Genomic DNA, 25,093 nt, shown 5'->3' with positions numbered 1-25,093 from the left:
ACAAAAATTAAAATTTTTATAAAGCTGAAAGTAGATCTGAACGATTTGACAACCTTAGTGGTTCCATAGTTGCTTGTGCTTGGAAGGGAGATGTAGTGGTTTTAGTCAAGGTTGCACGGAAACGGCTGCAGTTGCACGGAAACGGCTTGCAGCGGTTTCCCTGTTTTCGAAACGTTTCGAAAACGTTTTTCGTTCCTGTTGCAGACACTATTTATACTTAATTTTTTAGAAAAATATCCATTTTCGCGTTTTCATTTTGTATCAAAAATATTTCTATTTTCATTTCCGTGTAACGTAAGTTTTAGTTTTGACTTCTGAGGACTCGACTCCCTAATTAGAATGGTTGGACACCAGCTTTATTTATTTATTTATTTATTTTTTGGGGGTTTGGGGGGGGGGGGGGGGGGGGGGGGTGTTCAAGTAATCCAGATTGCTTTTTATCTAAGCGTGAATTTTATTTGGTCATTAGGAATTGGATAAAAAGTCACTTTTGAAGGTGTTGCAGTTTCGAATCAGAAACGGTTGATTGGCAATTTACCAAGGCTCCTATAATATCATTTATAATTACTTTTTGAGACTTGTGTCTATTGGTTCTGTCTGGATTGGACTTTCCACAGCTATTATCTCCACTTTCTTGAGTACCTTGTGTATCGGTCACTGCTATTATAAGTCAACATGGTGACGGAGCTGATATGGTATTGAAATTAACGTCAACTTCACATGGTTTCTGTTCTGCAGTTATTAGAAACATTGCTACATGAATGAGTCTGAAACTTGGTAGAAGGAATATGTATTCTGAAACTTGGTTTCCTTTCTGACATCTTTCCTGGATTATTCAGGTTTGACCGTGACTGGAAGAAAATTGAAGATTTTGTTGGTTCAAAGACAGTTATTCAGGTGATTGTACATTGTACAATATTTTATGCTGTCTTACTAATTGCTTACGGAGTTAGTTCCATAGATATTTATGGATTATCAACTGGATGAAAAAATTGTTTGGACACATTTATCGGAATACTAATGAAGTTAATGAAATTGTTTTGGGATCTCTTCTTTCTTGTTTATTTTTATTTTTATTTCCATGTTATTTTTCTGAGGAGGGGGAGATAATTGGTAAACTCAATATAACAGCAAGTAGGAAGTTACAAGTTAGCATTTTCACCCCCCAGCATTGCTTCTTCTTTTGTTTGTTTTCCTGTTTGTTAGCACTGTATTTATTATACCTTTAAGAATATAATATGTCCTTGAAATAAACCATAAAAGCCAACAGATATCCTTCTTTGATGTCATTCTGTAAAACATATCAGGTGAGAGTTATTTAGTTGTTTCTTTTGGGAAAAAGTTCCTGAGCGATTATCATAAAGCACTCAAGTTGTTATATTTGCCTTCCTGCATCTTGCTCCTCTCCTAGTATTGCTTGTAGTTATGTAGTGGTATCTGGCTGTGGTTGGCAAATGAATAGTATGCTTTCTTTTTGAGTTTCTGTTTACACTATTTTGACATTGAAAACAGAAAAAAAGAGTTTGGTTACTCATTTTTGTTTTCATAAATTTTGAGTACTTTTGAAAACAAGGAAAATGGGTTTTCACATTTTTGTTTTTTTTCATTTCTTCCCCTCTCACACTTCTCTCTGTTGGCGACTCGGTGTCACCTAAACAATACTGGAGTGGCAGCGGCAGCCATCAGCATTTGTCGGGCACCCCATTTGCTGGTGACTGGCGACTTGGAGTTGGTTATGGCAATGACCAGCAATGACGAAGCTTGCTGTGTGGGAGAAGACTTCTCAACGATGCTTTCCTATGTCAGGGACTCCCATAGGAGTCAGCAACTCCAAGATCAGATCTGGGAGTTGCTGGTGACTGAGAGAAGACTGGAGAAGTCACTGCTGACTCTGGCATCTCTTCCAGTTGCAAGCAATGTTAGGGATAAATTAGGATATAAAGAAAATAAAAAATAAAAAATAAAATTTAACACTGTAAATGAACTCCCAAGTTGTTGTGCAATATGTTAACTGTTCATATTTTTAAATGAAAAGGAAAATTGAATACAAAAAATTGAAAAAGAGAACTGAAAACTATAAATAAAAAATTGAAAGTTCTGTCAAACAGGCCTCTAGATAGTAAGGTCACTACTCTATTTGAAACAATAGAAGATACATTTTCAATGTTCCTTACATGACTAGATGCTTTCTAGCAATAAAGTTTTATTCCAAGTATCAGCATGTCAAAATGATTTCAAAAGCTTTTGCAAACTTTGAATACCTAAGACTTCTTTATCTTTAGTAGAGATCTTTCTAGATTTTTTCTACTTTTATGTGGTCAATCAAATTTATTTTTCTTCCCCCCTGTTTTACTCTCCAGTGTAGTCTTGAAAAACCACTTATTCTTTTTCTTGCTTAACATCTCTCTCTCTCACTCTCATTTTCTTGCTGCAATTAATATATCTTAACAATGTTAATCAATCTGTCCTTTATTGGAACCTGGGGAACACGGGTTCAAACCATATAACAGCTTCTTCACAAGTCGGAGGCCATTTGCTACCGTTCTCTATCTCTCGCTCTCAATTGGTTCTTTTGATATGTTTCTTTATTGAACTATTTCATACACAGATTCGGAGTCATGCTCAAAAGTACTTTCTGAAGGTCCAAAAGAATGGCACAACTGCACATGTACCTCCACCTCGCCCCAAGCGCAAAGCTACTCATCCTTACCCACAAAAGGCACCAAAAAATGGTATGGCATGGCGATAATGGATATGAATTTCTGATGTTTTTAATTTAGACATGGATCATCTTGACATGCAATTTTCTTTTTAAATTGGCAGTTTTAGCACCGCTGCAAGCTTCCATGGCATATCCTTCTTCATTAACTTCCCTTCCTCCTGGATATTCTCCATGGGATGACACTTCCATGCTCATAAATACTGCATCTGGCGGAATGATGCCGTCACAAGATGAACATAATCTTCATGGACTTGAAGGCACGCGCAAGTCTTTTCTTGTGTTGTCTGTAATGTATTTGTAAATGTTATAGCATTCCTTAGTTAAGGGAACTTTCTCGTGCTTATTATGGCATACAACATTACTGATTCAGCTGATATTGGATCAAAGGGGATAGGAAGGATTACTAACAGCAGTGCTGTTGGCATTGGAAGCTCAAGTAGAACACTGCCAAGTTCTGAGTTACCGGCACAAGGAGAACAAAATTCTTTGCTTCACGGTAATCTTCTTGCTGCTTCTTTTTTCCTAATTTTGTGGTTGGTTTAAATTAATCAGCAAGCTAAGTAAAGCCTAATGACTAATTGGCACCACTTAAATCATAATTGGCCTATTTTAATCATTATAGTGCATTGGATTTTGATGTCACAGGGAAGATCTGGTTCAGTTAAGCATTTTTTAGGTTTTTCTTATGATTTCCATTTGTCAAAAATCCCTAGTCTTCTTGATCTGTGTCTGGAAACCATTGGAATCCACAATACGCCATCTAATACATAACGTATTGGTCTACTTCTTAGATTGACCATGCATTCCCGAGGTGTCATTTAAAAGATCATGCTTATTGTGTTCATACCACTATTCAGATATAGAATTCATTCATGATGTTTGTCCTGTTTAGATTATATGTTTTAAAGCTGCCTTATATCTTATTTCAAAGTTCATGTCCTAAGGTTTCATAGTACAGGAAACTGTTAGTGTTGAGTGTTTTGCATTATGTGCATGATATTAATTCTGTTTTGAGAATATAATGAAAGCTGCCTTACATTTAAGATTTGTGTCCTAAGTTTCTTTAATACAGTAAACTATTGGTGAAAAATTCTGGTTGGACGTATTTCTCTTTGGGTTTGTTGCTGCAGTTTGATCTGTAAGCTTTTCTCTGATTTTCTCCCATTAACTGCCTAGCAAAAATTTCAGTCAAGCTAACAACTGCCTTAAAAGGTTGTGAAGCAATTATGTGCTCATTTGTAAGGCAATATGAATTCTCCCCCTTCATAACCTACATGCACTTGAGTGTGGGTGCATGTTTAGGTGCCAGAATTTTTGAGAATATTCCTTTATTTTGAAGTCTCTGAAGGCATATTCCATTTGCTCCATATTCTATTGAAGCAAGTATTATTTTGAAGTCTCTGTAAGGCATGCTTGATCTGTTCTATGTTTTATTTAAGCAAAGGGTCTACAAGACATGGAGAGTATTTTGTTCTACTATGTGAAACTGAAAAATACATGCAACCTATCAATCTTCACGTCCATGTGTTCTTCAATTGGAAAAAAAATACAGGTATACCAGATTTTGCAGAAGTCTACAGCTTTATTGGGAGCGTCTTCGATCCAGATACTGAAGGTCACATGCAGAAACTAAAGGAGATGGATCCTATTAACTTTGAAACTGTAAGATATTTGAAAATTTGCCTGTTCTCATTGTTCGCCATTTCAAGCAGATGATGTCTGTAAGTTATGTGATCTGTGTTCTGTTAAAACTGGGAGCACTGGAAACACTGATTTTGGGCCAAATTTCAACACACACACTTCTTGGTTCACTTCACAAACAGAAAGTAAGATAGAAACAGAATTGAAATAGAGACAGAACATGCAAACCACAAGAACACCAGCAATTATCCTGGTTCAGATCACAAATGTGATCCTACATCCAGCCTTCAGTCAGAGAGCAATCCACTAAGATTCTTGATGAAATCAGTACAGGACTTTGACACTTGCACAAGCCCTTCCCTCTTGATACACGAGAACTCTCACTATGAGATTACAAGTCTATCTTCTCTAGCTTTCTCTCACAATACAGCCTCGCGCACAACAACGAAATGATCAATCATATGGTATCCGGCAGTCTACCCCCACGCCCCTTATTTATAGACATAAGGGCCATGAGTTACAAGGGATTTTAAAAAAAAGGGACAATTCCCTATCTACCCCTTACTAATTAAACATACAATTAGACTATATTTCCTAATTGCCACTGCCGCATATAATCCTCAATAGGAAGTCCGAGTCCTTCTAATCTTTCCAGCCACTCAATGCTAAACTTGAATTTCAATATATTATTTATTACTGAGGACAATGAGCCTTGGTAGCAATGGTAAAGTTGCTCCTTTGTGAATGGAAGGTCACGTGTTTACATTGTGGAAACAGCCTATTTGCATAAAAAGGTAAGGCTACCTACAAAAACAACCCTCCCCTGACCTGATAAAGCGCCTTGTACACTGGGAAAGCCCTTTTACCAAGGCAAGGAGCAATTCATCATGGCATTTGCTTCATAATAATAATAATAATAATAATAATAATAATAATAATAATAATAATAATTATTATTATTATTATTATTATTATTATTATTATTATTTTATTTTTATTTTTTTATTTTTTTGGGGGGGGAGGGGCGGGGGCGTGCAGGGTTGTTTGAGATGCTGAAGTGCTGTTTTTGGTTGTTTGTAGTTTATCCCCTTGTCAAATGAGACAAGTGGTCTGATTAGATGAGGATTTTTGGCATTAAACTAAACAGCAGTTTAGAAAATGGTGTTGATAAAATGGTTATTCCAAGTTGATACTTTGAGCATGAGGTTGTATCATTCAAGGGAACAGGGATTTATCACTTTCAGCTTTGGGCAGTAAAAGCAGATGAAGACAGCATATCATATTGACATGGTTTGACATTTTGAAGTATAATGAAGACTAATGTTTTCTGTATATGGTGTTGACTTTCTTTATGGTGAAGATATCACTAGGAGAGGTGCAAGGCCAAAGAGAATGTGTAAGTTGGAGGTTGTAGAGAAGGCATAGGAATGAATAATTTATCCAAACTCCACTGAGAATTGGGTGATTTCTTGAATGGTAGATTTGTTTTCCTCTCTTGAAGAGCAGGCCACTTCATATGTTGAATGGTCATGTTGTTAGAGATATTGCATGGAAATATTTTCTAGTTGCCTTAAGGCTTTTGGAATTAAATGGGTGAGGAATATCACTTATGCACAAGTTGCCTGAGTTAACAGAAATTGAAATCTCCGAGACAGCTAACTTGTAGTTGTAGGAGTTTCATTCCAAGGGGAAATTAACCAATGAAGATTTAAAAAGCATTTCAAACATATTATGGTGTCATTACATGATCTCTGGTCCCTGTGGAGGGTGGTTGTAGCATCTCTTGAAGGATATTTATGCGGGATACTCCACAAAATCCCAGCTTTAGCTCTTAGGTTTTCTTATGAAGATTGACTTAATGTCTAGAGCTTAGGCAGAAAATTAACTGCTGACTTTTAATACCTTGGCACGGTTATCATAATTACCAATGACAACTAGATTTACATTATACTGAATATTGTGGACCTATTAATGAGGGTTTGATGTGTGCATGCACTCTTGCTGGTTGCCTTTATAGAAGCGCGTGCTTACTGCTTCAATCTTCAGTCGTATATTCTTGTCTACTGATAAATCCTCTTGTATTTGTAAGCTGGATTGCGATGTTTCTGTTGGTTCTGTCACTGGGAACATCTTGTCAATGTCCTCCATTCTATTGGAAATTATTGATTGGCTAGTGATTTTTTTCCCCTGTTTTCTTGAATGTGTAGGTCTTGTTGCTTATGAGAAACCTCACAATCAACTTGTCTAGTCCTGATTTTGAGCCAATTGTAAGTTCTCTTCTTCTTCCGTGCTATGATAGATGAGTAATTACTAGAATTTTCTGGACAATACCTTATGGGATTTTTGTTATTCACCCTAGAAAGTTCTAGCTTGGTGTAAACATGTAATTTTGCTTATGTAGTTGAATGTAAATTTTCTGTGTGCCTCGATTTACAAAGCAGTGACAACTTGACTGTAATTTACATATTATCATTCTGCTACATTGGTCATTTGTAAGTCAGGAAAAGGAAATAAAATCTTAGTCCAAGAACATGAATTCCTGTGAACAGATCAGGTCTTGTTATCTTATTATGCAGCTATAAAAGCATTATGAAAGCAAAAAAGAGGCTGCCTGTACATTGCATACTTTCCTCTAGTTCTTGATTGCTTTTCATGTTGGCGTGACTTCTGCTTTTGCCTGAATGTTTATTGAAAACCTTGTTTAGAAGAGTATGTTGGACTGTTTTCTTGTCTACTAAAAGCTACTTGATTGAATTTCTGTTTACATCTCATAACTCAATATTCCAGGACTTGAGAGAGTTCAATATGGTATTATTTTCATTTTAGCATGGATTGGTCAGTGTTCTTTCATGGCTTTCGATTTGTGGTCAAAGAAACTATAGTTGCATGGATTAACATGATACAGAGTACGCCCATAAGTTTAAATGAAGGTATTCTTAAGATACTATAACACCCATGCATAAGTCCTTTGTTCAACAGATTATATTTAATGTTGACAGCACAGGGATATTAAGACATCCTCCAATATTCCCCTATTTGGAAATGATAGAAATATTTTGATCTCAACGACTGTTCTATGATTGGATTTTTTGTCAAACAAGTCTAGTATCAGATTCAGATGCATAATTCTGATATGACAAATTATTTTCTCATGCATCTGGAAAGCATGGTTCTTGGTGCAACCAAGTAGTTCTTCCTGTGCATCTGAAATTGTGATTAACATAGGTAATGTAGGTAGTAGTCACTTTCATGGAATTTGTGAGTGCTTGTCTGGGGCTTTGCAAATATAAATTTAACTGTATCTGCTTTATTTCTTGGTTGAAGTTACATTTTAACTTTTTTATATGACTAAATAATTACAACAGAGTTGTCTTTCCCTCTCATTTGTCTTGTTTATGTATCACCAGGGGAACCTTGATAAAACTAGGTAACTGATTTAAAACGTCTCTAATGTGGAACGCTTAACACTAAGAAAACAATGTCACATATACATCACTACCGGTGTTTCTATATGAAGCATGTTTGTAGGTTGTGATTATCAATCAGTTGCTTATAATCAGGTGTATCAGGTGGTTTTTATTTTGGAAATAAGGAGGTGTACCAACATTAATAGTTGTAAAGAAGCAGCAATAGTATGCTTAAATCTAAGGGCTAAATTTCACCTACACTTTATGTTTCTGGTATTGGCACCTAGACCACTACCTTTCTGAGTTTTGAAAATAGGGACTTACCCCTGCCGGCAGCTGGGCCTCCAACATTAATGCTTGATCAAAAGTTTTGTTACATGACTGGATTAACCAGATTGATTCTATTATGCCCTATTTGTGGACCTTGCTTCTCTTATGATTTTTGCTACTTCGTTTAGTCCAGTGATTGATATCTTAGAGTCTTAAGTCTGTAAGCCATACCCTATGAGGTCCCTGATTTTGTGGAAGGGGAATTAAATATAAATAAAAACAAATTCAGTTCCATTTTTCTTTAGGTGTTCCCATAAAAGCCCTCAAAATACCCAATGTTTCTCCTGCATGGTGTCAATTGTGGGATCACTATCTCCACTGCTATTTGTGTTGAAGCACATAAGCAAACAATCTTCCATAAAATGAACCAATAGATGACTGGTACATGTCCAGGAAAGGGTTGGGTGGGATGGTAATTGCTGGTGGGTGACCAGGTTGGCAATCAAGATAGATGAGTAAAACGGTGGTGACATACCACAGTAATGGGGGATGACTGGGTGGGGTGGGGTGGTTTACTTACTGTTCTCCAGGCAGTTCTTGCTGTTGCCAAAATACAAACCTTAAGGGGGTTTACTTACTGTTATAGCTAATGCACCTTGATTAATAGGTCCCTGCAAATTGGAGGAGCTCAGTTCACTTGTTGGCATGTGGGAATATGCCGATTAGGTGATAAACCACATAGTGACACCTCAAAAATATTTTATGCACGTGAACAAGAAAAATTGGTGATATGCACTATACACTATACCCACAATGACTAACGAGGTGATGATCGCCAACAATCTCGATATAACAAGTAAACCCATAGATAGGAATTGGCAAAAACAGCGATGACCGATTTTCCCATAAATCACGTACTTCTGCAACCCCATTTGGTCCAAAATAGAATACGTCATTAGTTTATTGACAGAAAGTGAGTCCCTATCAAGGTTGCATAGATACAGACATGGCGACACAAACACAACACGACAAAGACGCAGGAAATGGCAAAAATTAAAAAACTAGGAGACAACAATATATATATTTATATATACACATTATGTTATTATTATTCCTATATAATTGTAAAAAAGTGATTCATAAATTCAAATTCCACAATTATACAAATAATTAAAATAGTTACAAAAGAGTTCATCATTAAATCCACACTATAATATAAAATACAAACTATTTTTAGAAATTGCCCCAACTTTTTGTAATTTTTTTTTAAAAAAAAGCCACATTGTGTCCATAAGTGTCCAACATAGGCCTGACCATGGTTTGGTTCGAACCGTAAACCGAACTGAAACTGTTCTTCTAAAAATCGAACTAAAATCATCTTTTCAGTTTTGGTTCAAAAATCGAAACCGGAACCGGAACTAGAACTGGAACTGGTTCAAACTATTAAAAATAAATTAAATAAATATAAAATATATAATACAATACATAATAACTAGTACTTCTGAAAAGAATTCCGATTAAGGTAAGGGGGTTACAAATTCAAATTGTAAGTGAACTACGTGTTGCTTGATTTCTTTAAACCCCAAAAGGATACGTAGCCAACTTGATTTATATAAATTAAGTCCAAACCTTTTTTTTTTTCATTTTATTAAATTGGTTCAAACCAGAACTGGAACCATTGGGAACCGGAACTGAACTGTCAGGGAACTGAAACCGGAACCATTAGATGGTTCGGTTCCAGCTCCACTAGAAAGTGGAACTGGAATCGTAGGTTTCAAAACCGTGGTTTGGCCTAGTCCAACACGCCTGTTTAGAGTGTCGGACACGTGTCTGTAATTTTCTTCTTCTTTTTGAATTTTTTAATAAAATTGGGCGTCAAACACTCCCGAAGCTGTGTCAGCGCCATGTTCGTGTTTGACATAGCACGGACAAGGACATGGCCCCTTTTCCAACATGTTTGTGCTACTTAGGTCCCTACGGTGGAGGTCGTTTGTCTAGTCCACCAATTTGAAGATTACTTGAGTTTGTCGAACACTATAGGCACAAAGAATGGGGACAAATGGATGTCGAAGCACCTTGGAAAGATGAGCATGTGGAATCAAAACCCGAGGAAGATTTAGACGAAAAAGACCTAATGGAAAACAAAGAGGCCTATTCTGAAGTCAGTGATTGTATTTATATTAGTGATTACTAGGATAATTTTTTTAATGAGGCTAACTTTTATGATTTATGAGTTGGTTAGTTTAGTCAAGGAACTTTGAAATGTCATTGCACTATTATTCTGGAAATTAAATAAAATACCTTTTTGTTGCTTGCACGAGTCAATTATTCCTAAATATGATCACTATAAATATAGATGGTTAGGGTCTAAAGAGAACTCACTATAGTTAACCCTAACAATACAAAAATTGGATGGAGAACTTATTAGGATATATGCAAGGGCTTTAAATCACAAATTTGAGGCCCGACATGGTAGAATGCTACCAACAACAAAGCCCTCTAGTGTTTCAAGGAAGGGTCGACGCTAACCCTAGGGAAACGAATTATGGTTGTAAGAGATTGAACGACTACTCGATCATATCGGGTGTAATGACAGGGAGAAAATAAATTGTGCTATGTTTATGCTAAGGGACGAGGCAAGTCAATGGTGGAGGATGATTCATAGAAAAGCTTGGAGGCCATATCACTCACCCTAGGGACCGAGGCCAATGCACAATTTGATTGCATTGACCCTTACTTGGGAAACGTTTAAGGAATTGTTCAGTGCCAAGTACTTTTTCTAAATAAGATTAAGAAAATATATTTCTCTATTTCTTACAATAATACAATGATTTCCCTATTCTCTTTATAGAGGAAGAGAATAATACAAAAGGAAAATAACAAAAAAGGAAATAGGAATATACATAGAATCTAAGACATACAAAGAATATTTTATATTCAATAAATACTTCTATTTCTACACCCCCCTCAAGCTAGCTTGAAGATATCTTCCATCGCAAGTTTGCTCACAAGTTTCTCAAACTGAGTTCTATGTACTCCTTTTGTAAGAATGTCAGCCACTTGGTCAACTGTTGGAATGTAAGGTATACAAATTACTCCATTATCAATTTTTTCCTTAATAAAGTGTTTATCCACCTCTATATGTTTTGTCCTGTCATGGAGAACTGGATTATGAGCAATAGAGATTGTAGCTTTATTATCACAGTAAACTTTAGTTGGAAGGGAAGTGGAGACCCTCAAGTCTGATAGAAGCCTCTTTATCCACATGACCTCACAAATACCATGGGCAACTGCGCGGAATTCAACTTCAGCACTGCTTCTGGCCACCACATTTTGTTTCTTACTCCTCCAAGTAACAAGATTGCCTCCCACAAAAGTGCAGTAACCTGATGTAGATCTTCGGTCAGTTATACTGCCTGCCCAGTCCGCATCTGTATAAGCCTCTACATGAAGATGTCCACGTTTTCTAAAAAGTAGACCTTTCCCAGGGGTTCCCTTTAGGTACCGCAGAATTCTGTAGGTAACTTCAAAATGTTGTGAACCAGGTGAGTGCATAAATTGACTTACAACACTTACAGCAAATGCTATGTTTGGTCGAGTATGGGATAAATAGATAAGTCTACCCACAAGTCTTTGGTATTTCTCCCTTTCTACCACATTCTTGGCCTCGGCAAGTTGACATTTTAAGTTGGGTTCAATGGGAGTTTCAGCAACCTTACAAGCAACCTTACACCCAAGCATTCCTGTTTCATTGAGTAAATCCAGAATATACTTACGTTGGTTGACAAAGATCCCCTCCTTAGATCTTGCAAATTCCATCCCAAGAAAGTACTTTAGAGGACCCAAGTCCTTGATCTCGAACTCATGAGCTAATCTCCTCTTAAGCTCTTCAATCTCTCCCTTGTTATCACCAGTTATTATTATATCATCCACATAGACAATTAAGATTGCTTTCTTACTGTCGTTGGCATGCTTGAAGAATAGTTTGTGGTCTGCTTGGCTCTGAATGTAACCATAGCTTTTTACCACCTTTCCAAATCTTTCAAACTACGCTCTCGGAGACTGTTTTAGACCATACAATGATTTTTTTAAACTACATACATTGTTTGTATCGAGGCTCTTTTCAAACCCTGGTGGAAGATCCATAAACACTTCTTCTTCTAAATCACAATTTAGAAAGGCATTCTTAACATCAAATTGGTGGAGTGGCCAATCAAGATTCACTGCAAGGGAGAGGAGAACTCAAATGGAGTTTATTTTAGCTACTGGAGCAAATGTTTCTTGATAGTCGATGCCGTATGTTTGGGTGAAACCCTTAGCAACCAACCTTGCTTTGTATCTTTCAATGCTCCCATCTGCCTTACATTTTATAGTAAATACCCACTTACAACCTATTGTTGTCTTACCTTCTGGTTTGTTCACAATCTCCCAAGTTCCATTCTTTCTAAGAGTACTCATTTCCTCCTGGACTGCTAACTTCCAATCTGGGTCACCAAGGGCATCCTGAATTGTTCTTGGGACATGTAGGTTAGAAATATTTGAAAGAAAGGCCTTGTGATGATTGGACAATTTTTGGTATGACAGGTATTTAGCAATTGGGTGTTTGGTACAAGATCTCACTCATTTCCTAGTAGCAATAGGAACGTCAAGATCAGACAAATCAAATGAAGAATAATCTAGAGGAGTGAGTTTAGAGTTACTATGAGAAGAAGAAGAACTATCGGAAACCCCATCACTCGAAGATGTCGATTGTTCAATTGTTAGAGGAATATTCGAATTGATAGTATTCTTCAGGGTTTGTCTTCTAGTATAAAACTGAAGCTCCGATTTTGGAATATTTTGATCCATTTGTGGTAATTCTCCCCCTGGTTCCAATCCCATCATGCTAGGCACCTATGAACCAGACACACCCTGTTTCATAATATTTGGAACATTTATATCCTTGAGTTGTTTATCAGAGTGGGGGGGAGCACCAATCATGTTAGGACGAGAAATATAGAGTTTTAAGTAATTATCCTCCTCAACATTAGAATTCAAAAAATTATCTTCTTTCTCAATATGCTCCCCCTGAAGATGATTTTTGGGAAAGTAGGGTTGAGTATCGAGGAAAGACACATCCATACTAATATAAGTTTTTTTGGTAACAGGATTAAAGCATTTGTACCCTTTTTTATTTGGTGCATAGCCCAGAAAGACACATTTTTAAGCTGTGGGATCCAATTTGGAACGAAATATTTAAGGAACATAAACAAAGCAAATGCATCCAAAAACTTTTAAGGGTAACTCAGAATATATACGACAGAGAGGGAAGAGTTATGTTAAAGAGTGTAAGGGGGTTTGAAACTATAGAACACGAGTGGGCATACAATTGATGAGATAGGAAGCTGTTAAAATTGCATCACCCTAGAGGTATTTAGGGACATTCATAGAAAACATGATGGCCCTGGCAACCTCGAGTAGATGTCGATTTTTCCGTTCAGCAATACCATTTTGTTGGGGAGTTTCACGGCAAGTGGATTGATGTAAAATTCCTTTTTCTTTTAAAAAACCCCCCAAAGATTCATTAAAATATTCAGTGCCATTATCAGATCGAAGAATACAGATTTTTTGTGTTAAATTGAGCTTCAATCAGATGGAAAAAATCCTTGAAAGTTCTAGGCACATCAGATTTCTTTACAAGTAAGTAAACCCAACAAACTCGAGTATGATCATTAATAAAAGTAACAAACCACTTTTTGCCAGACAAAGTGGAGACCTTAGAAGGGCCCCAAACATCACTATGTATTAAATAGAATGGTTTTGAAGGACAATAGGGTTTTGAAAGAAATTTAACATGATGATCTTTGGATAAATGACAACTCTCGCATTGAAACATAGAAGGATCCACTCCTTTAAACAATGTAGGAAATAAATGTTTCAAGTAAGGAAAACTAGAATGGCCTAGCCTAAGATGTCATTGTATTATTTGATTAGAGACAGAAGTAGAACTAATACCACTCAGCCCGTGAGCTTTTTTATTACGCAAGACATCCCTATCCAAATAGTAGAGCCCGTTTATTTCTCTAGCACTGCCAATCGTCTTCCTCGAGTTCTGGGCCTGAAAAATGCAATAGGAATCAAAAAAGATAACACGACAGTTAGAATCTTTGGAGAGTTTACTAATAGAAAGAAGATTGCAGACAAGTTTAGGAACATGGAGTACTGATTGAAAATCAATATTGTCAGAAAGTTTAATGAGACCTTTACCTGCAATAGGTGAAAGACTATCATCGGCTATTCTTATTTTTTCACTATCAGAACAAGGAATATACGAGTTGAACAGATGCGATAAACCAGTCATATGATCAGATGCTCTTGAATCAATGATCCATGGAACAGACTGAAAAGAGCTAGATAGGGCAAAAGAGTTTCTACCTGAATAGGCCAAAGAACAATTGGGTGTACTAGGTGACAGATTAGGCTTTAGCAGTCACAGAAGTTGATCAAGTTGCTCTTTGTTGAATGGTCCTGCATCAGCTTCATGAGCAGTAGGTTGGGATCGCTTCGATCTAGACTTCCAATTGGCTGGCTTGTCATGAAGCACCCAGCAGATCTCCCGAATATGGCGTGGTTTATTGCAATGATCACACCAAACACGAGGTTTTTATTCCGCCTTTCGTTGACTCGCAATATGCCGCCCACCAACATTAGCATCAGCAATCACGAGCGCCATATTTTCAGATAGCCCACTTTCTCCACTCTTTTTCTTGCCCAACATAACCAGTCTTCGGCTTTCTTCACGCCGAACTTCAGATAAGGCTTCACTAAGAGACGGGAGTAGGTTTCTACCGATGATCCTCCCTCGGACTTCATCATACTCAACATTGAGGCCAGCGAGAAACTTAAATACCCGGTTAGCCTCGACCATTTTCTGATAATATTTGCAATCTTCTGTGTTTTTCCACTCATATGTATTGAAGAGATCCAAGTCCTGCCAAATGCGCTTTAAAGAATTAAAATATATGGTGACAGTATCACTACTTTATCGAATCTCACCAAGTTTCAAGTTGAGCTCGTAGATTTGGGATTGATTCCCCAAATCGGAATACATGGCAGTGACTTCATCCCACAGTTTTTTTGCTATAGAGAAGCACATATAGTTCGAACTTATCTCTTCCTCCATGGAGTTAACAAGCCACGTCATCACCATTGAATTCTCGGCATCCCAAATGTCATACAATGGGTCTTTACTGTCTGGAGCTAATGTGGCGCCAGTTAAATAGCCAATCTTTCCCCGACCTCGAATGTACATACGAATAGATTGCGACCAACGTAGGAAATCGGTACCATTGAGACGAATGGTCGTAATCTGTATCGGATGTGAGTCGGAGGAGTTTCGGGGAACGCGAAACTAGTCTTGAGAAGACTGCGATTGCTGGGTCGGAGTGATTGAAGATGCAGAGTCAGTCATGATGGTTAAATAAACGGATCAGGGCAGCAGAGGCAAGGACCCACTAGCAGTTGGATCTGGATCTGGATTTGTATAGATCTGGACACCCTAGCAAGAGACCCACAGATCTGGATATTTGGATTTGGGTACTCAGTTGCCCAATCTGAACAATAAAGGTCCAGCACAAACGGCACGAACAAAGCACGAATGAAACAGCAAGAACGAAGGAGGTGGCTCTGGTGTGTGATGCAGAGCCGACCTTCGCGATAGCAACAGGTGCGATCGTCCGATGCGTGATGGAGAAGCAGCACGACCGACGGGTAGGGGCGACTCTAGAAAGCGATGCAACGCCGACCTTCGCAACCAAGGACCGCGACAGGTGCGACTGATGAAAGTCGACCTTCGCGAGAGGCTAGGGGATCGCGACCGTTCCAGATGTGGGAACCCTACTGGAGAACAACGATGCCTGAAGATGCAGTAGCGGTCGAGATGGCCGAATCTCAGAGGCAACGGCCGATGTAAGGGCGGCAACAACCGGAGGATGGCCAGTGAAGGACGGAGGCGCTTTTAGGGTATAGCAGAGGAAATGAGGAAATTAGGGTTTCACAGTTGAATGGTTGTGATTTAATCCTAATTTTAGCTCTGATACCATCTAAACAAGATTGAGAAAATATATTTCTCTATTTCTTATAATAATACAATGATTTCCCTATTCTCTTTATAGAGGAAAAGAATAATACAAAAGGAAAATAATAAAAAAGGAAATAGGAATATACATAGAATCTAAGATATACAAAGAATATTTTATATTTAAGAAATACTTCTATTTCTACACTTTTCAATAGCTAACAAGAAAGATATGGAAAATAAAAGAATGAAAAAAAATAATTAAATCACTAATTATCGTGAAATCATCCACGACAATTCCTCAAAGTTTGTTGTGATTGAGCAGAAATTGAAAATTCTCTAGTGACAAATTGACCCAAGATGTGTGGGAGTGTGGAAGATGAAATGGGAACTTTACGCTACAAAAAAGGGTCGATTTCTCTGGGTTTTGAGGCATATTCGAGATCTACCAATTGAGAGGGAGAGTTTTGGAGCGTATGGGGTGACTGGAGAAGTGTTTTTCAATGAGCACAGTGGTAGAACAATGGCAGGTTTTGGGGAGTTTTGGAAGCACTGACAATTGAAAAAGAGAAGGTGGTAGTCGGTGACAGTTTGGGAGGCTCTAACAAGAGGACTTGTAGCCAAATAGGTGACTATTGGCAGGCAAAAGTTTCATGGGCAGTGAAAGGACTGCTTGGAGAAGAAGGGAATGTGTAGTTCATTTTCCAAAAAGTTGGAACTTTGCAATTGGTGATCCTTTTACCCAAACTTTAGGGACTATTACACTTAGACTCGATATTTTCTGAAATTTTTGCATTTTACCCCCTATTTTTGATGAAATTTCATGAGCAACCTGCAATTTATTTATTATTGCAAATATGCTCATTTAATTTGCATAAAATTCACTTTGGATATGAAATGCGTGTTTTCCCTAAATTTTGAAATATTACTAGAGAACCTGTGACATGTATGCATTTAATGCCTACGTGGCTTGGCGGATAACGAGGGAGATGCATTTAATGCTCATTAGGCCCATAGACTGAAGACTTATTCTCCACTTATTTTTGCAGAAAGTAGATTGTCTATAACTAAACAGCATGATCTTGTAGTGTATGTGCAAGGAATGGTTTATCAAATCCTTATACTGAAATAGTTTCTTCTCTTGGTTGGCCATTTAATGAAGACTTGTATGAAATGCAATCATAGAGACCATAAAAATGTTAAAAATAAAAAAGAAAAGCTGTTTATGATCTCTTATAACTCTGGGAAAGAGAATAAAATAAAGATTAAATTTTTAGTTGCAGCTATTTTGCTTTGACAACAAAATCCCAATCATGCATAGATCTAAGAGCTAATAATGATCAACTTTTCCTTCCCTCCTCCCTTGTCATTCATTCTCATCCTGCCAACCTGAGGCTATCGGTGCATTTGTATCTGACCATAAAACACCAACATAACAAGCTTTTATCTCACTTTCTGGGGTTGGCTACACGAATTCACGATCACCAATTATTTCTATGGCCTTATTTTCTATAAGGCCTTTATAATTTATTCATATTATACCTAAGTGTATTTCACCAAGTTCTTCCCTCCACATCTTTTCCTAGATACATCTGCTATCTTCATTGGAACCTATATTTCTTGTTGTATGGCCAAAGTCACCAAACCGTCTTCACTCGTGTTTTATGCATATATTTATCTCCAATACATACAAACAGGCAAACAACTTGCCATGAGTACTTTAGTGTTGTTCTGACTAGAGGACTTCAGTATGCTACTCCATTTTTTTACTTTGCATTCTTAATGTCCATCAAACCTGTTAAATAAGTTCCTCAGCTTTGACATGTAGATGGTTTCATTGGCTGGTGCAGAGGAATGTCATGTCTTCATATGATGTCAATACCAAAGCTATTGCTACAGCCAATGTTACGACGAACCAGAACAACGAGCTCTCGTGTTAAAACTATGAGCAGGCCTTATACGTTGCCGTGTAGTATGTATTTCTCTTTATTATTCTTTGTCAAGTATATTTTACATAATTCCTGCACCTCTCAAAGAAAGAAAAAGAATTGGTCAGCAAATACGTATTAGGACCTCTAGGTTGACATGGGATTGGAATGTTTCTTCAGCAGCATTATTATTGATGGGAAGTACAATAGCTCTGGAGCGACCATGCTCTGAAAGTACGAGGATATAGAACTGCTGCTGCAGTAACAGGGCAGAATTGCCGGAGTGAGTACAAAAGAAACATCCTGCAATTTTGAAACCCTTTTTAAGTACATATTCTAATATTCTGTGTCTTTTTAGTAGATCTGTATGTATTTGTAGGGTCTGTTTGAGGCAAAATATGATGAAAACAATAATGCCATTCTCATTTTTGCTGTGCATGATTTGCCATGGCAGTGTAGCTCTGATAATTCAGCGGTCCCTATGATAATGTAAAATTGCTTCTTGACCTCCAAGAGAGGGCTTGATCATTGTTTGCAAGATCTTTGGCTCTTTGCTCTTCTTGCTGCTTGTTTTCATTGATTATAAAGGCATGAAGGATGAGTTTTAATACTTGTTTGGATGATTGGAGATCTCGAGTCTCGGTAGATCCTGCTTAGAAAATCTTATATTTAACATTCATGCGTGACTGTTAACATTTTTTTTTCTCTCTAAATTTTAGTGGTAATATGATATGTGAAATATCAATATGTTAGGGTAAAAATATGGTTAATAAAAATAAAAACTCAAATTAATTTTTTAGAAAAATTATTTCTTTTATTTTTTTGTAAATTGAATATTTGATGGTTTGATTAGCATTGAGAATAAGAATGAGAGGTAGTAGTGTTCATTGATCTAGGTAGGCTCAAGAATCAAACTTAAATCACCTTTGTTTTATTTTTTTTTTATTTTGATTAAGGTTAGTTTGATTCTAGATTCAAGACTAAATTCAATTAAATTTGATTTGATTTTAAAATATATTTTATAATATTTTATAATATATAATATAAATGCATAATATTTTACCTTTCAGCCATTTGGTAGTGGGCCAACTCCTAAATCGCATAATGCAATATGGCAAAAAAATATATATCATTAAATATTTTGTCTACAGGGTTTATATTTTTAATATTCATTACAACGTTATAAGTATGTTGTTTTAATTATTATTTTTAAAAATTTCATGTAATTAAAATTTGATATTATTATATTCAAAATAGAATCTAGAATTAAATTGAACCGGATTAATTCGATTTTTATTAAGTTAGTTTTATTTTAGATAATAATTAATTCAAATCTAATTCTAATTTTATGAACTCAATTAATATCATTTGGATTTAGATTTGGGTTTCTAATTTTATAAATCACAATTTCTTTGCACGGCTAATGGGATAAAATAAATTTTTCTTTAAGTTCCATTATTATATCTGTATGACTAAAAAAGTAAACTTAATTTAATTTGATATAATTTTCAATTCAGAGTTTAATTTTAATATTAATATTAGTACATTTGTTTTAATTGAACGAAATCAATTAACTAATTGTAAAATAGAACCCCTAACTTTTGAAATTATTTCAATTACATATAAATTTTTAATTTTAATTTTTTGATATTAGATCAAATTTTTAAATTTATTTCAAATTTTTACTGTTAGTTGTCTTTCACTAAAATAGTTGATTAAAATTGTAACAATCTTAAATATAAATTAAAAATCTATATTTAATATTAAAAAATCAAAAATTAATATATATATATATATATATTATAATTAAAGATGCATATTAAGTGCATACGCTCACCACTCTCTCTCTCTCTCTCTCTCTCTCTCTCTGTGAAATCGCAACGGAGGGGACGGTTTCCAGACACCGCCACCGCTGACCATCTCCGACACTTCACCGTTCTCCGATCAACCCGAGGCCTTCGTCTGCGGGATCAGCGACGATCTTCCTCCTCTCCGTTTCTCCGCTCAGCCCGACAACTCCATCTCCGGGACTGCCGACGATCTCCCTTCTCCCCGTTCCTCTCTCAGCCCAACGCCACCATCTCCGGCATCGCTGACCATCTTCCTCTTCTCCGTTCTTCGCCCAGCCCGACGCCGGCCACCTCACTGCTCTGCCCCTTCTCCCTGGATCTGAACGCTCCCTCATTTGCTCGGTATATCTACGCTCTCAAACCTTTTTTTGTTCTTCTAAGATTTGTTCTGCATGATTTTTGTTTTTTTCTTTTATTAGGGTTTGAGTTATGACAATTATTTTTAAGCTAAAATAACAGTTGATTTTACTTGTTCTTTTGCCTCTAGTGAGTGTCAGAGACTTACATGGATTTTTGTAGCAAAACTGTAATGAATTAGATGGGTGGAATTTGTACTTAGGTGAATCCATATTTTGACTTTGGTGAAGCTTAAAAAATACAGTATGGGCTTTGTTGTTTAATGATCATTACAGAATTAAAAATCAAGAGGATGATAATATATGCTAGCACTACATTTCAATGGAGATAGATGATAATGGGTTATAAGCAAAGCAGAAAATACGGGCACACCACTACTAATTGGAAAAGGGGGAAGACAGAGTTTTGGGTTAAATCAAATGGATAACCCCACACCAAATGTGTTGGGCATGTGGTTTTGTGGGTAAATTTCAGTGATATACTGACAAAAGAACCCAAAAATTACAGAATATATTTTTGGCCAAAAAAAAAAGCCAAAACAAAACATATTTTTAGCAAAAAAACAAAACATGAATATTGTATAGGATTTTGATATTCGTATAGAACAGAATATCAAATAGAATATCATGTATTTTGATATTCATTGTAAATGCATATTTACAAGGAATATGTTGAAGTTACAGATTTGCATTTAGATTTGCACTCAAAGCTTATTCTCAGCATTTTTACTCAAGTTGTGTGTGTTTTTGCACACACCCCCCCCCCCCCTCCCTTTTTTTTTTTCATTCAGCAATTTGCTTTAAATAATGACATCCAAGAAGAGAAGTGGGAAATTGGTGTGGGCAGTTTAGATGGGGTACAATATTTTGACTATTGATAATAAGTACTTAGTAGTTTCTAGTTAATTTGTCCTACTCTTTGCTGCATATATTTTCTTAATTATAGGCATTCAAATATTCTTTTTTGTTTTACTTCACACAAATGACTATATATGACTAGTAATTCTTATTGTATTCTATAACAGAATTCTTGAAAAATGTCTGTTGATATTAGTCATTCTACTACTGATACTGGTGCTGATGAAGATGTTGAGTTAGGAGAGGAGACGACTGAAGTTGTTCCTAAATGAAGAAAATCAACATCAAAAGTGTGGAATGATTTTGATAAACATAAAGGGCCTAGTGGAGAGGATTTAGCTAGGTGCAATCATTGTGAGAAGGTGTTTCCTTCGAGTAGGGTTAAAGAACTGTTCCCACCAATATCAGTTTTAGTCAATCCACAACATCTACCACCAACTAAATGTTTTTAACAAATGACTTGTCCCTTTACTACTACCCGAAGAAAACACCGTGATCTTCTTGGATTTAGCTAGGTGCAATCAAGACTTGTCCCTTTACTAATACCCCTTTGCTCATTGAACAAGGCACCCTCAGCTGAGTCTTGAGCCTAGGTGTGCCTCAGGCATGCTTTTGACAACTATGCTGTAAGAGTTTTCAAGTTTTCATATTCTTGGTTTTTGTTCTAATGTTAGGGTTGGTTTTGATTGGTGAAGTTATAGACCTTAATATGATTTTTTTTGTTTTCTAATTTTTGGCTCCCATTCATTCTATTTGGGGAGTGTCAAAGAAGTTCTTATCCTTAGATGGCATTGTTTGGTCCCTACAATTAGGTATAATCTTCAAGATTGAGAGAGTTAGTGTGACATTACTATTATTATTTTTTGGCTTTCTTCACAATCAGTCAATATCTAGATATGGAGAGGACAAGTGAGTTTTGTGTCCATCAAGGAATGGCGAATTCTCTATTTATTCATTTCACTAGGCTCTGTGTGTTCAAGGTGAGGGATTTCCTTGGTGAGCAATGTGGAGATTTAAGGGATGCTCGATTCCCATTTTGATTCTAGTACCTTGAAAATAAGTGGGCAGATTGTGGTCGGTTTGGTGCTTCATTATGGTAGGGAGTGGTGTATCAATTAACCTCTTGCCTCTTCTCATCCCAGTTTTGTTAAATTTATGGTTGGTGGGTGATTCTGGATTTAATGTTGAACCTATTATGGTAATATAGTCTTGTAATTTCTTGGAGTTAGAGGACAGTCTGGCATGTCATTCCTTGTTGTGTGATGTATAGATTATTGTCAGGCCTTACCAAATTTGAGGCTTAGACATGCAAGCACCATGTAGAACATAACAAGGACATGCCATGGATGTCTAAATGGTAGCATGGACCTAGAGTTATCTAAAGAATTCCAAGTAGCTCTTGGATACTCTAGGTCATTTCTTGTATGTTGTATGTAGAAATATCTAAACATTTGTAGGGAGAATTCTTGAACCTTTGTAAAAATTTTTGGATCAAAATGATCATAATTGTCAGTTGAGGATGTAGAAGCTTATAAATTCCTCCACTGTCCACCATTTGTAACCAATCAAGCAATTATCTAAAAGCATTCAAGGAAAACAAGTAAGAGCTTTCAACTAAGTACCATATTCTCTTGTGCCTCTCTTAAGCTTTGCAAATTGCTTTCTTTCCATTTTGTTGTTCTTTGATGCAACACTTGGGGCTTAGCCTTACTTAGCTACAAAGGAGTGGGGCTTGGTTTGGTTCTAGATAAGTGCTGCATGACTCACTTGAGGGGAAAGCCAGGTTGTGATACTATGGTGCCAAGAATAATAGAGCACTTGGAAGTGTAGACTGAGGGCACTTCATTCATTGGTTGAAGAAAACATTCCTCTTTCCATCTTTTTGTAGTGGGGGGGAGCATTATTTGTTTTCTCTTTAATCTTTTGTGCAATTTCTAAATGACCTTTATGATGTTGTAGATAATACAGGCTATTTCGCTTGTATTGTTTTGTATTTCCTTATTCAGTGTCCACCTCTTTATGGAAGTGTCTTTTTGTGATGATACTACTTATCAGAGAAGAAAAACACTTAGTGGCTCTATTTCATGTTTTGATAATTTCATCTTACTTGGTCAATGGTAAATTATCTGAAATGATGATGTAATTATTAGTTTCTTCATCTGGAGCGAAGGCACATTTGATAGGAAATGTGCCTTTACTATGACCAGCATTGTTTCTGGGGATGATTTTGTTATTTTTCAATCAATATCTTTTGGTTGCATAACCTTCTTCTCTGCTTTTCAATGCTGTTTTAGGTGTTCCTGAAAGGGTGCCAAGATGCTACAAAGCGTTCCTCATCAAATTGTACAATCACCAGCTAGGCTAGGCCTACCAAACCCAAATTCACCTTCTCTACAGAACCCTACCCCTCCTAAATTCTCTTCCCAACTCTCACAATCTCATGCCCCCAGTCAACAACCTAATTTGATACCTGCTACAACCACCTCCTCAACTCTTCTACCTTTACTTCCACCTCTCTCTAGGGCTCAATCCCTTCTCCTTCAAATGGCCTCCCTTGCATCTCGACTTTTTGAAGTCTCACCCAATCGGTCTCATTGGCTCAGTGCCTTCCGTGGTTCCCTTCCTACCTTTCTATCTTCGCAGAACAAATCCTCAATGACTGTTCCTCCAGAATCATCTCCTTCCTCCACAAAAGAGATACTATCACTTTTTACGTCCCTTCAGACTCAACTCTTTGAAGCTGTTGCAGAACTTCAGGAAATTCTTGATCTTCAAGATGCTAAGCAGAAAGTTGCTCGTGAAATCCGGTCAAAAGATGCTGCAATGCTTTCCTTTGCTAATAAACTTAAAGAAGCTGAAAGGGTTCTTGACATTCTCGTTGACGATTATTCTGATTATCACCGCCCCAAAAGATCAAAAGTGGAGAACAATATGGATGATTCTTGTAACACAACTATTGCTAGTCAGCTGAATTTGTCTGACATTTTATCATATGCCCACAGGATAAGCTACACAACCTTTGCACCGCCAGAATTTGGTGCTGGGCAGGCTCCATTGCGAGGGGCACTTCCGCCCGCCCCTCAGGAGGAGCAACTGCGTGCTTCTCAATTGTATGCCTTTGCCAACCTAGATGTTGGTCTACCTAAATCAGTAGAAAGCATGGAGAAAACAGTTGAGCCATTCATGGAAATTCCACCTGTTCAGCCGGCGGAACCCAATCCGCTTGGTGATCTAACTGCAATTCAGGGTCTGATTCCTCCAACTATTGTGGTTCCATCTGGATGGAAGCCTGGAATGCCTGTGGAACTGCCCAGTGATCTGCCAATTGTTCCGCCACCTGGGTGGAAGCCTGGAGATCCCGTCCCATTGCCTCCACTTGATGCTCTCCCTGTGCCTGCGGGCAGAGTCGAGGGGCAACCACCCCGACCTGTTCCTGCTCAAGGATTGCCAAAAGCACCCGAGCCAATCCAAGTTCGGCATGTTCAGCTTGATATCGATGATGATAGTAGTGATTATAGTAGTGATACTGGAAGTTCTGATGATGAAGATTAAACAGATGGTCGGGTCTATTTCAATGGTTTGTGATCTCCCTCAAGTACCCGCAGATAGACTACTGATTTTGAAGTTGGAAGTGGACCTGTTCTAGGACTAAAATTTGTGAATAAATGAGCTTTTTTCAACCTTTTTCTTTTTAATCTTTTCTAATACCCTGTAATCGGAATCAAATTGATGTAGAGTTAAACTTGGTGTTCTTCAAGTTCTCTGGTTTAGTGCACAAGCTGTAATATTTGCCTTTGGAACTCAAGCCAAGCCCTTTGCTTTGCATGTTTTGATTGGTCAACTTAGGAGATCACATGATTCAACGTATGTAGGACGAGATATCGTGCAGTGTTTAAAAAAGCGTGCTTTAAGCGAGAAGAGCAAAGAGAAGCAAGCTTGGGGCCTTTTGGACGTGAAGCTTTGCAACTTGAGCCGACAGCAATTAAAGCGTGCTTAATCGTGCCT

The 25,093-nt window shown here is 37.1% G+C and overlaps 2 protein-coding genes across 17 annotated transcripts in view; both read left to right on the top strand.

Annotated features, from left to right (window-relative positions):
- LOC127789360 (protein REVEILLE 8-like) overlaps positions 1-18,562 on the top strand; it is a 62,413-nt gene extending 43,851 nt beyond the window's left edge. For 3 of the 16 annotated variants that reach the window (XM_052318343.1, XM_052318344.1, XM_052318341.1), the window contains 7 exons: positions 840-897; positions 2,609-2,732; positions 2,824-2,979; positions 3,093-3,218; positions 4,275-4,384; positions 6,571-6,630; positions 17,947-18,562. In XM_052318343.1, coding sequence (XP_052174303.1) covers positions 840-897; positions 2,609-2,732; positions 2,824-2,979; positions 3,093-3,218; positions 4,275-4,384; positions 6,571-6,630; positions 17,947-18,036 — 724 coding nt within the window. In that variant the 3' untranslated portion in view covers positions 18,037-18,562. Of the gene's footprint in view, positions 1-839; positions 898-2,608; positions 2,733-2,823; positions 2,980-3,092; positions 3,219-4,274; positions 4,385-6,570; positions 6,631-17,911 lie in introns of all 16 variants that reach the window. The other 13 variants (XR_008020534.1, XR_008020533.1, XM_052318345.1 and 10 more) reach the window with 13 other exon arrangements.
- A 1,309-nt stretch (positions 18,563-19,871) lies between these two features.
- Positions 19,872-24,893, top strand: LOC127789281 (mediator of RNA polymerase II transcription subunit 4). The gene is made up of 2 exons (XM_052318149.1): positions 19,872-20,216; positions 23,383-24,893. The coding sequence occupies exon 2, from the start codon at positions 23,405-23,407 to the stop codon at positions 24,638-24,640; it is 1,236 nt and encodes a 411-aa protein (XP_052174109.1). The 5' UTR covers positions 19,872-20,216; positions 23,383-23,404; the 3' UTR covers positions 24,641-24,893.
- The last annotated feature ends 200 nt before the right edge of the window (positions 24,894-25,093 follow it).

This window comes from Diospyros lotus, chromosome 13 (assembly GCF_014633365.1).
Source record: "Diospyros lotus cultivar Yz01 chromosome 13, ASM1463336v1, whole genome shotgun sequence".
In the NCBI taxonomy this organism is placed as follows: domain Eukaryota; kingdom Viridiplantae; phylum Streptophyta; class Magnoliopsida; order Ericales; family Ebenaceae; genus Diospyros; species Diospyros lotus.
The sequence above is the reverse complement of the archived record's forward strand: the minus strand, read 5'-3'. Positions and strand labels throughout refer to the sequence as shown.

Coding starts and splice junctions, on each gene's coding strand:
- LOC127789281 (XM_052318149.1), top strand. CDS start 23,405: ATGCTACAAAGCGTTCCTCATCAAATTGTACAATCACCAGCTAGGCTA.